The sequence below is a fragment of the Ahaetulla prasina genome, chromosome 5, assembly GCF_028640845.1.
Source record: "Ahaetulla prasina isolate Xishuangbanna chromosome 5, ASM2864084v1, whole genome shotgun sequence".
Taxonomy (NCBI): Eukaryota; Metazoa; Chordata; class Lepidosauria; order Squamata; family Colubridae; genus Ahaetulla; species Ahaetulla prasina.
This window is the reverse complement of record NC_080543.1, coordinates 81,938,690-81,951,737: the sequence shown is the minus strand read 5'-3', so window position 1 is coordinate 81,951,737 and position 13,048 is coordinate 81,938,690. Positions and strand designations below refer to the sequence as shown.

Genomic DNA, 13,048 nt, shown 5'->3' with positions numbered 1-13,048 from the left:
TTAACTTTCTGAGCAGTTTGGCAAACTGGTTGTTGGAAGAAATCACTAGGGCAGAGAACCGGTTGTTAAATTACTTCGAATCCCACCACTGGTTCTAGTACTTGCTCTGTTCATTTCCTCACCTGGTCTATCTTAAATGGTTGATATAATGGGAGATAAATGTTCTCTCAGATAATTATGACCTATGATCCAGTGGTGGGTTTCAATTTTTTTTACTACCGGTTCTGTGGGTGTGGCTTGGTGGGCATGGCAAGGCTTGGTGGAAATGGCTTGGTGGGCATGGCAGGGGAAGGATACTGCAAAATCCCCATTTCAGCTGGGATTTGGGAGGCAGAAAATAGATGGGGGCGGCCAGTCAGAATTTTTACTACTGGTTCTTTGAACTAGTCAAAATTTCCGCTACTGGTTCTCCAGAACTGGTCAGAACCTGCTAAAACCCGCCACTGCTATGATCCAAAGGTCACTTATTGCTTTCTCTCCCGACTCCCACTTTTTCTTTTTCTTACCCTCCATGTTTTCTTCAATCAAACTCTTTTTCAAAGGTATAGCTTGTCCCAAAGTGGCAAGCGTGATTCATTTAAAGGGAAACAGGGGAGGAGTATGGACATTGCAGTTGCTACACATCCAGTGGTGGGATTCAGCCAGTTCGCACCACTTCGGGAGAACCGGTTGTTAACTTTCTGAGCAGTTTGGAAAACAGGTTGTTGGAAGAAATCATTAGGGCAGAGAACCGGTTGTTAAATTACTTGAATCCCATCGCTGCATTTAACACTGATTTAGTATAACTTTTAAAGAAAACATTTTCATACCAGACCAGAAGGTAATTTACATGGGCATCTCAATTCAGTTTTTTTAAAAAAGAGATTTGCCATAAATTCTTCTGGAATCTTGGATTTCTTAGCTTAGCCTCCAGCTCTTGGGGTTTTTGGTGATCTGTAATCCAAGTGCTAGTGAGGAGGGAAGAGAGTTTTTTGGGGAGGGAAGAGAGTCAATCAAATTTAGCTAAGTGCTACTATCTGATGTAACTAATGAATTGAATCTGGAATACTCCATGAAAAGCATAGTTTTGCAACAAAAAACCAATCTCTCTCTCTCTCTCTCTCTCTCTCTCTCTCCCCCTCCCTCTCTCCCTCCCTCCCCCTCTGTCACACTTCATCTGTAAAACAAATTTTATGGCATTAAAAGTATTAAGAAGTGGATATTTTTGCACGAATAATAAAATCATGATTATTTTAGTGGAATTATTGTTTGTAAAAGATTAGCAAGATTCTAAATATTTTAGAACAGAAAAGGTAACCAGAATAAAAAGCAGTATTTTCAGTTAATTCTGCTAAATATGCAATTTTACCCTGAGAAGTTTGAATGTCAAACAAATAAATGCATATCATTTCATTTGTTTCACTAAGTTCTCATTAAGATATCTGCCATTTTAAGGAGCTTACTGCTGTCAACAAATTATTGCAAACAGGCTGACAATAGTGAAAAAACATAAAGCCTGTGTCAACCCTTCACAATTTCATATGTCACTGTTCCTCCATTTATTGTAAAAAAAATTCTGACTCTTAACTTTTTACATTTAACATTAATTTATATTTTTTGAATGATCAAGATTTTTAAAAAATGTATAAAAGTGCTAACAATCAAAGTAATTCTGGTGTTTGAAATTGTGATTTAATATACCTACAAAAGCTTGGCTTGAATGAGTTCTATCTAGTTCACAGAAAGATGTACCATAAAAAAAAATTTTACAACCCCAAAAGCAGAAAAATATTCTGAAAACATTTTCAGAAAATATATAATATTGAAAATTGAAAATTGAATTTTAAAATAAAGGGTCAACTGATCTTATTTTATTCATAACTATTTGAAAAACACATTTCAAAATATTTCAGTAAGTTTAGCTAAAGATTTCACTGACTGCTTTAGGGTTTTTTAAACCAAGTAGCTAGATTCCAAATATAACAATGCACATTAAACCCACATGGCAATATTATCAAGCAACATTGTTCAGCCTTCTGCCTTTTTCCAATTACCTTCTGAAGGATCTTCCACACTTTCTGATAGAAACCCACAGGGACTCTATTAATGGCACCATCAAGCCGTCTCCTGCGAAGCCACTGCCCTTGCTGGTCACCCCAGCTAATAGAGTGTCCAACTGACCCAGTTAGGGATGACGTACTAGTAGGAGAAGATGGGCTACTGCATCTCTGTAGAAAAGACAAAATTAATCCCATAAGGCAACATAAACACCAATTTCTCAGAAACACCACTCTGATGCCCCGAAGAAGAATGCATGCTTGTAGAAGTCATTCCTGTCCTTGTGTCTTCAGTGCATGCCCAGCCTATTTTCTCGTTAATGCAATCTTTCTTTTCATGTGCCTTTCTTTTTAAAAATCTGTCAAGAATTTCCTGCACAATTTGTCAGCAACTTCAAATGAGGAGCTAAATCCACAGTATAGATCTAATCGTTACATCGTTATCTAATGAGACCGCTGGTTAGATGAAAAGGCATGGACATTCATTAAAACCACCATAACTTCCCCCCACCCCACAGTCTCACTCAGAAACCTGAAAACCAATATGGCTGATGTTTTGTTCATGTAAGGAAAAAGTTCCTCTGAAACATTTCATAGCTAACACAGCTTTATTAACTATATATAAATTAGCAAAATTAAGCTATGCTTTATTTAAAAGTTTTAAACAGCTCATGTACTTCAAATTAATTAGTTATGGGGATATGACATTTAAGAACAAAACATCTATTTTGTTGTATTTCAAAGGTCCATCTATTACCCCATTTATTTATTTATTTTATCACAATAATATATATAAGCATCACATAAAAAGATTATATAGTATATAAACATATATATGAGGTAATATAAGGAAGTATAAGCATATATACATAAGAAGAAAAAACAAGCAAACAATAGGACAGGAACGGTAGGCACGTTTGTGCTCTTATGCATGCCCCTTATAGTTCTCTTAGGAATGGGGTGAGGTCAATAGTAGAAAGTTTTTGGTTAAAGCTTTTAGGATTATGGGAAGACCACAGAGTCAAGTAATGTGTTCCAAGCACTGATAACTCTGTTACAGAAGTCATATTTTCTGCAATTTAGATTAAAGCGGTTAACATTAAGTTTGAATCTATTGGTTGCTCTTGCATTATTATTGCAATTGAAGCTAAAGTAGTCTTTAACAGGAAGGACATTACAATAGATGATTCTATGAGTTAAACTTAGGTCTTGTCGAAGGCGACGGAGTTCTAAGTTTTCTAAGCCTAGGATTTCAAGTCTGGTGCGATAAGGTATTTTGTTGTTTTCAGAGGAATGGAGAACTCTTCTTGTAAAATATTTCTGGACACATTCAATTGTATTGATGTCAGAAATGTGGTGTGGGTTCCAGACAGGCGAGCTGTATTCTAGAATTGGCCTACCAAATGTTTTATATGCTCTGGTTAGTAGTGTAGTGTTTTTTGAAAAGAAGCTACGCAAGATTAGGTTTACAACTCTTAGAGCCTTTTTTGCTATGTAGTTGCAGTGGGCTTTGGCACTTAGGTCATTTGATATGAAAACTCCAAGGTCTTTGACAGGGTGGGGGTCATCTGTAAGGTAATGTCCATGTACTTAGTGTTTGGGTTCTTTTTCCAATATGTAAGACTGAGCATTTGCTGGTTGAGATTTGGAGTTGCCAAGTTTTAGACCAAGCGGTTAGATGATCAAGGTCTTTTTGAATGGTAGATGTATTGTCGGTGATGTTAAATAGTTTGACATCATCAGCAAAGAGAACACAATTACTTGAGATATGGTCACAAAGATCATTTATGTATAGTATGAAGAGTGTTGGTCCAAAAATGCTACCTTGAGGAACGCCACTCTTGACAGGAACAGGATTTGATAGAGCATTACCAATTTTAACCACTTGTTGTCTGTTAGACAGAAAAGCAGATATCCAACTGTGAAGGGGTCCTGAAATGCCATAGGATTTTAGTTTTAGGAGAAGTTTATCATGTACTACTGAGTCAAAAGCTTTGCAGAAGTCTATGTAGATTGCATCTATTGTTTTGTCTTGATCATGATTTGTAGTCCATATGTTTTTACAGTGGAGAAGTTGTAAATTACATGATAATTTTTTTTCTGAAACCAAATTGTTTATTAGAGAGTAGGTTTAACACCAAAAGTCCATCTGTTACCCTATTTAATACTATACATTTATCAAAATGGACAGCCAGCACAAAAATGGAGAATCAGCTAATTATTTAAATGCTTTTTTCCATAAACCATTTTTTGGATTATTGTGCTATTCAGCCATTTATTGCTTTGTATGAGCAGGATAAACTGTCTGCCTCACCAAGGATAATAAAAGGCTGAGGCTTATTTCTTTATTTTTTGCATTTATATCCTGCTTTTACTTTGTTCAACTCAAGACAACATACATAATGCTCCCTTCAACTGTTTTCTCCACAGCAATGTGAGGTAGGTTGGGCAAAAAGTCACCTAGTCAGTTTCTGTGCCTAAGAAAAGATCCATGATCTCTTTAAGTCCAACACCTTAATTGTTAGGTCAGGGATAGGAAATTGATTTCCCCAAGGAGTCACAAGAGGAACTGGGACTGTTGTGGAAGGACAAGGATAAGGGGGGGAGTTCCCCTTATCGAGATGTGCCCACCAGGTTTCCAGGCATTCCATCAACCGAGGGCTCAGGGTAGGGGTGGGGGGGTAGCGGTTGTTATTCACGAGGGTCTAGAACCGAGGGAGGTCACTGTCCCGCAGATAGCCGGTTGTGAAACCCTTTTGGTAAAGTGGGGCCATGGGGTACAAGTGGGCTTGCTGGTTACGTACCTGGCTCCTTGCTGCGTGGCAGCAGCCCTGCCCGAGTTGTCGGAGATGATAGCCGGGATGGCGGTTGAGACCCCCAGACTTATGGTTATGGGGGATTTCAACTTGCCGTCGGTGGGCGAATTGTCGACGGCAGCTCGGGAGTTCATGGCTTCCATGGCGGCCTTGGACCTGACCCAGGTAGTTAATGGTCCCACCCACACTGGGGGTAACACTCTGGACCTGATTTTTGTCTTGGGACAGTGGCTAAATGATCTGGATTTAGGGGAATTAATTGTTAAGCCCTTGTCATGGTCAGATCATTTACTCCTTCAGCTAGACTTTCGAACCGCTGCACCCCGCCGCAGGGAGCCGGAGCCGGTTCGATGGTTCCGTCCCAGGCGCCTGATGGACCCGGAGAGGTTCCTGACGGAGCTTGGGCCGTTTCCTGGGTAATTATCCCACAACTCGATCGAAGAACTGGTGGCTGCCTGGGAAGGGGCGGCTGCCGGGGCTTTGGACCGCGTTGTGCCTTTGCGGCCTCTGACCCAGCGCCGAATTCGCCCAGCTCCTTGGCATAACGAGGAGTTGAGGGAGATGAAGTGCCAGAAAAGACTAGAGAGTGCCTGGAGGTCCAGCCGCACCGAATCCGACCGAACACTAGTTAGGTCTTGTATTCAGACCTATCTAGTGGCGATAAAAGCGGCGAAATATACCTATTTCTCTGCTCTTATCGCATCGGCAGATAACCGCCCAGCCACCCTGTTTAGGGTGACCCGCTCCCTGCTGTCGCAGGAGGCTCGGGAGGACCCCTTGCAGGGGTGTGCTGAGGACTTTGTACAGTATCTGTCCGATAAAATCGCTCGGATTCGGGACGGGCTGGACACTGATTGGATAGATCTGGGCGAGGGGACGGGGACAAGTCTTGTGGATATTACCTGGGCTGAGTTCGATCCTATGACTCCTGACGACATGGACAGGTTGTTGGCTAGGCTGAATCCCACCACGTTTATTGGACCCGTGCCCCTCCTGGTTGGTACTGGCCACACGGGAGGTGACACAAGGCTGGCTCCTGGGAATTATCAACGCCTCCTTGTTGGAGGGCGCCTTTCCCGCCGCCCTGAAAGAGGCGGTGGTGAGGCCCCTCCTCAAGAAGCCTTCCTTGGACCCAGCTGGCGAACTATCGTCCAGTCTCCAACCTTCGCTTTTTGGCGAAGGTTGTTGAGAGTGTGGTGGTGTATCAGCTTCCCCAATACCTGGATGAAACTGTCTTTCTAGACCCGTTCCAGTCCGGCTTCAGACCCGGTTACAGCACCGAGACAGCTTTGGTCATGTTGGTGGATGACCTCTGGAGGGGCTCAGGACAGGGGATGTTCCTCTGTCCTGGTCCTGTTAGATCTCTCAGCGGCTTTTGATACCATCGACCATGGTATCCTTCTGCGGCGGTTGGAGGGATTGGGAGTGGGAGGCACCGTTTATCGGTGGTTCTCGTCCTATCTCTCTGACCGTTCGCAGACGGTGTTGGCAGGGGGGCAGAGATCGACCTCTAGGTCCCTCACTTGTGGGGTGCCTCAGGGGTCGGTTCTCTCGCCTCTCCTGTTCAACATCTATATGAAGCCGCTGGGTGAGGTTATCCGTGGTTTCGGGGTGGATTATCATCTGTACGCTGATGATCAGCTGTATATTTCCACCCTGAACCACCCCAACGAAGCTGTCGAGGTGATGGACCGGTGTCTTGAGGCCGTGCGGGGAGGAATAGGCTCCAACTCAACCCTACCAAGATAGAGTGGCTGTGGGTTCCGGCATCCCGGTACAGTCAGCTTACGCCTTCGCTGACTGTGGGGGATGAAGTTCTGGCCCCCAGGGGAAGGATGCGCAACTTGAGCGTTCTCCTGGACGATCGGCTGTCTTTAGAAGAACATTTGACGGCCGTCGCCAGGGGAGCATTTTATCAGGTTCGCTTGATGCGCCAGTTGCGCCCCTTTCTTGACCGGGACTCCTTACGCACGTTCACTCACACCCTCGTTACCTCTCACCTGGACTATTGCAATGCTCTCTACATGGGGCTCCCCTTGAAGAGCACCGGGAGGCTCCAGCTAGTCCAGAATGCGGCTGCGCGGGTAATTGTGGGAGCATCATGTTGCTCCCATATAACACCTATCCTGCGCGGCCTGCACTGGCTGCCAGTAGCCTTCCAGGTGCAATTCAAGGTGTTAGTGCTCACCTTTAAAGCGCTCCATGGCTTAGGACCGGGCTATTTACGAGACCGCCTTCTGCCACTGATAGCCTCCCAACAACCTGTGCGCTCCCACAGAGCGGGCCTGCTCCGGGTGCCATCAGCCAAACAGTGCCGGCTGGTGACCCCCAGGGGGAGAGCCTTCTCTGTGGCAGCACCGACCCTATGGAATGAGTTACCTCCTGGGTTACGCCAACTTCCTGATCTCCGTACCTTCAAGCGGGAACTGAAGACTCTACTATTCAATCGGGCGGGACTAGCCTAAATATTATTTTAATTTTGATATTTTAGTTTAACTTAGTTTTAATTGATTTTAAATTGTATTAATCTATTTAGGATTTTATAGTTTAGGGTTTTATATCGGTCGTTTGCCCGTTTTTAATTTTAAATTGGCCGGTTAAATATTTCATTTTAAATGTATTTTAAATTTATTGTGTACCTATGTGTTTTAATAAGGCTGTACACCGCCCTGAGTCCTTCGGGAGAAGGGCGGTCTAGAAATCTAATAAATAAATAAATAAATAAATAAATAATAAAATAAATAAATAAACCAATATGTTCTAATTGTGGTTCCCCCCACTTGTCCAAGGCCACACTTCAACCAAGGTGGTTGTGGGTGGCCGAGCCTGGGTCCCATCAATTAATGAACACTGCTGCCTCCACAGGCTGCTCCAGGAAAGAGAGGAGCACTTTGCAGGCGTGGAAAAGCACTTTCTCTCCTCACCCTCCTGAGACTGCCAGCTGACTGAAGGAGTGCACAGTGACTGCACAGAGTTGGACCTGACTTGGCTTCTTCTCTCACCCCCTGCAGCATGCTTATTTATGTTTGATTTCTGATTTCCAATTGACCTCACACTGGACAGGAATAGTTAAAGGGCTGGATGTGCCCCAAGGGCCGTAAAATGCCCAGGGCTCTGCTAGGCTCATACTGGATGCAAAATTGAAATAAAACATTTATTAGTTTCTATAATCTCCCTTTTTGTCTAACCTTTTACTGAATCAGGGGAGATTTTCTCCTGTGAAGTAATTTAGACTTCAGTAGCCTTGCCTGAGTTAAGTTTTGATAAGCTTCCAATAATGAGACAATTATATCATGATAAACATATACCATCATATTATTTACAAAATATTACATTCATTCACTTAGTTAAAACATTGATTATAAATTTATATTTTTATATGCATGCTAAGCTAAATGTCTTCAGGCATTTCATGCAGAACTCTGGCCCTCTATAGACACTTAAACTACAATTTCTAAGGATGCCAGTTAGCTTTGCTTAATGTAGGACGTGTCAAATTTTTCAACTTTCAATTTCCAAATATTAGAGATGCTCAAAAGTTTGATATGCTTGAGGATTCTAAAGATATTTTGGTTATTTTAATATAATTTAGATGTGCTTGGTAAGCATATTTTACCATATTTTACCCCTAAAATATGACCTACTCAGAAAGTAAGTCCTAGCTTGATTTTTACACATGCACTCAGTATAAGACCCATCCCCCAAATAAGCCCTAATGAAGACCCCACCCACTCCAGGGTGCACAGGAAAAAAATTAAGCTAGGGTGGGGATGGGGGGTGGAGCTGCCCTACTACTTACCTTTGAATAGTTGCAGCCAGGCCTTCCACACCTCAGCCCATTTATTTTGCTGCAGCTGGCAAGGCTTTCCTGAAGGCCTCTGTAGCTGATAACAGAGTTCCAGATCAATCCAAAGTTCTGTTATCAGCTACAGAGGCCTTCAAGAAAGCCTTGCTGGACAAAGAAGTTCCTGAAGCTCTGATAGTGAAAAAGAGGCTGTGGGTGACATGTGGAAGTGAGGTGAGTCAGTGGATGACATCCCTCCCAAAAATAAGGCCTGGTGCCTTTTTTGGTTGCAAAAAAATATATAAGACAGGGTCTTGTTTTTAGGGAAATATGCAGTGGTGGGATTCAGCCAGTTCGCACCACTTCAGGAGAACCAGTTGTTAACTTTCTGAGCAGTTTGGTGAACTGGTTGTTGGAAGAAATCATTAGGGCAGAGAACCGGTTGTTAAATTATTTGAATCCCACCACTGGAAATATGGTACATGAATATCATAACTTTTTAATATTTTGTCTCATTTGTGTCTCCCAGCCTCAGCAGTTTTAAGAAGTGTGAACTTCAACTTCCGGAATTCCCCAGCCAGCTCACTGAGGAACAGCAACAATATAAATCAATAATATTTTTCAAAATGTTTTGCAGAATTTGTAATGGCAGAAAGAAAAAAGAACTTTGGTTTCCATTATTAGAACATGCATTATATTTCAAATCTCAGCTAAGGACCTTTTAGTGCCGCCCCATTTGACACAGCATATTTTTCTAGATTTTCTTTAAGATGCCATCCATGCTTCAGGAAGAAACAAAAGAAGCATTTTTGAAAGCTATCTGTTTATAGTTTATAATTCAAACTGTTTATAAACTAGCATTAAATCTCTTCTTGGGGGTGATAAAAGAGTAGTTTGCTTTACTTAAAAATTCTTCACTTCAGTCCCCTCCAAATGTTTTGGATTGCAATCTTTATTATTAGCAGAGAGCATAGCCATTGGCTGTGCTGTGATAGGGGACGATGGGAGAGGTAATCCAATACATCTTGATGGCACTGTGTTGGAGAAGATTAGAATAAAATTAGGATTAAGATAGGTTGATCAGTTTCAGTTCTTTGTTCTGTAATATATGATGATAATTTGTTAAACATTTAGAATGCAAATGAAACAGGTACAAAAGAATAATTTCAATTGATGAAACACTATTCTAGATACAGTAAAATCCTTAAAGTCTCATGACCAATTTTATACTATCCCATACTGTGACTGTTATCATAGTACCTGGGTATGGACCATACCATCAAGTGTTAAATTGCTAACCATAAAGACAATTTCTTGATAGGTTTACTACAATATACAAAATGTCAGAACATGTATGTTAACCATATCATTTAGGAGGAATTAAAAGGATTATGACAGCAAATACTGTATTATCTGACAACTCTAGTAACATTTGAAAACTCTTGCCTTGGAACGTGGAGAAATGCTGCCAATCAATGCATTACACTGGACTAGATGGACCAATGAATAATCTGAAGATGTCATGTTGCAACTATCTCATCTCTGTGCACTTCCTCAGAAATATAAAGACATCCTATGAAAGACCTCATGCTGTGCTGATTTATTATTATGTAAAGCGTTATGCTTTGAGAACTGAATTACTGATCTATGTTAATTCTATTTAAAGCTAGATCAGAGGAAAAGGAAACAAATCCAGCTCCAACTCATTAAAGTCATTTGAATGACATATGCTGTCAGATACAAATAGTCCTTGATGTACAACCATTTGCTTAACAGTGTTTGGAAATAATAGCACATCAGAAAGAGTGCTTTACAACTTGTAAAGTAGTTCCAACCTGGGGTGAAATGCTCCTGGTTCAGACCAGATCATCCGATCCAGTAGCAATGACAGCGGGTGGTTCAGAGAATTGGTAGCAAAAATCCCTGCCTCCCTTCGCCGTTCCCCCCCGCCTTGCCCAGCTGAGCCGTGTGATCATCAGAGGGTTTTTTTACTTTTAAAAGCATTTTTTCTTCACCTGAAAAAATGCTTTTAAAAGTAAAAAAAAAAAGCGTCTGATGATTGCGTAGCTCAGCTGGGAATGTCAGAACCCTTTCAAAGCATTTTTTCTACAAGCTCTTCGTCCGAAGAGGCTGTAAAAAGAAAGCTTTTAAAGGGTTCTGGCGATCAGGCAACTCAGCTGGGATCGTCAGAACCCCTTCAAAGCATTTTTTCTTCAAGCTCTTCAGCTGAAGAGGTTGTAGAAACAATGCTTTTAAAAGTAAAAAAAAAGGTTGGCCACGCCCACCCAGTCACATTACCACCACCACCACAAAGCCACGCCCACAGAACTGGTAGTAACAAATTTTACATTTCACCCATGGTTCCAACCAATGTGAAAACATCACACTAATCCTCTCACCACTCACATAATAGTGCTCTAGGTGCTAGGCAATCTGTTCATACTTACAACTGATTGCCAAGTGCCCTATGATCACAGGATTGCCATTTGCAATCTTCTCTGCTGTCTTCCCCAGAAAGTCAATGGGGAAACCAGTGGAGAATGTGACAAGTTGCTGCCACCTGCTGAAAAGATTCCCTCTTGTGTCTGGGAACTAGCTCAAAGAGCTGCCTGTCCAAGGATTTTAGCTACCCAGGGATCTGTTCCCCAGGCATGGTGGGATAGGGTCCAGGTCCAGGGCTGTGGCAGGTTTCCATATGTTGGTGGACCTATAGCCTGCATTGGGCCTCCCAGGGCCTCTCCCACCCCATGAGGCACCCCTGAACTCTGCTCAACATCTTGTGCGACTGCTTAATGACCACAACTGGTAGTCCTGGGATTGTAGTAATTGAGCAAAGCAGGTTTGTTGAAGACTATGTACATTGAAAAAACTATTCAGCTGTCAACTACTCATCTTCACTTTCTTTGAAGTTTGCTAGCAACTGCCATAATCAGGGAGGAGGGGGCATCAGGGAGAGGAAGTGTGCTGGAGGTGTCAAGGAATGCTGTAGGAAATTGGGGAGTATAGACACTAACAGGAACCAGAAGTGCCAAACTGAGTCATCTGCCGAGCTTCAAGGATGCCCATCTTGAGAAAGGAATTTACACCAGTGCCTGAGGCACTAAGTTCCCAAAACATCAGAACAAGACCTGATTGGACTGCTCTCCCAGGGGGAAGGGTTTTGGACACTGGGTATTGCTTTCAATGTACAATTTTTGTACAGTTTTTCCTCAGAGCTTGTCTCATCCATGCTGCACTCAGCATCTCTAGTAAAAGTTCCTTTTCTCTAAAACCTATGGAGTAAACGGTTGTTCTTTCTTAGGGAGTAGTTAGGGCTAGTCTGAAAGTAGACAAACTCTGCTGTAGCAGTCAGCAGACCAGTCTACCAAGGGGACTGAGCAAAAAATGACAAGCCATGAAAGTGGCCCGGAGGAGGCTGGAACTCACAGAGCCCACCCCCCGCCAAACTGCATTACCCCCAAAGAGAAACTCGGATGGCTGGGGAATGTGAGCATTGGCGAGGAAGCCCCAAAACCCCTTTGCTCATTCAGTAAAGTAAGATGTGGAAGAAAAAGCTCTTGGCATGACATACACCTGGGGAAGCTGCGGAGCCAGGAGCATCATGGAGGTCGGGGCAAAGAGGAGTTCCCAGTGGAGCTGGATGAACAAGAAGACCTGGTGGAACAAGCCCGAACGGTGTTGAAAGATGCCTTTGGGAACTGGCGGGCCAAAGAACTTGCCCAGCTAGCAGAGTCTTGACCCCCATCGGGACTGATGGGAGATGGTGCCACAGTGCAGGTGGACGCAATGGGCAGAGTGGCAGTCTGATCCGGACCTATCCTCTTGCAGGTAGCTCCATCACCAGCTACTCAGGTAGCGTAACCCCTTCCCAAGGGGGGTGCTGTCCTCCAGAGACAAGGGATGATAACACTTCCTGCCCTGAGATTGAAATATGCAGGAGACCCAAAAAAATTGGGGTTTTTCCTTGCGCAGGTGTGAAATTAGATGCAGGAGTACATAGCTGACTTGGTCACTGAAACAGCCTGGGTCTGGTGTGTGACCATGTCCCTGGAAAGCACTGCTGCAGAGTGGATGGTCTCCCACCATAATGATGATGCGCCAGAGTTCCGAAGCTTTGACCGATTCATTATGGGTCTTGCACAAGTGGTTCAAAGACCCACTTGCCCAACACAAGGCCTGAACTGCTGCAAGAAAACCCCAAGGAACACTTTAGCCCTGTGTCTAAATCTCCAAAAAATTAAGACACAGAATAGAAGTGGCCAGTCTGGGAAAATGACAATTCTGGTGACCGTCTCTCAAAAAGGACATAGAAAACTACGTATCCAGTTGCCCAGTGTGTGCGTCAGCCAAAAGACAACCAGGGAAACTCATGGGACTACTGCAACTAGTAGCAAATCCCCATTTCCCTTGGA

The 13,048-nt window shown here is 43.0% G+C and overlaps 1 protein-coding gene across 2 annotated transcripts in view; it reads right to left on the bottom strand.

Moving 5' to 3' along the window:
* PHKA2 (phosphorylase kinase regulatory subunit alpha 2) overlaps positions 1-13,048 on the bottom strand; it is a 361,986-nt gene that overhangs the window by 137,498 nt on the left and 211,440 nt on the right. For both annotated transcript variants that reach the window (XM_058186862.1, XM_058186861.1), the window contains one exon: positions 2,034-2,207. In XM_058186862.1, coding sequence (XP_058042845.1) covers positions 2,034-2,207 — 174 coding nt within the window. The remainder of the gene's footprint in view (positions 1-2,033; positions 2,208-13,048) is intronic.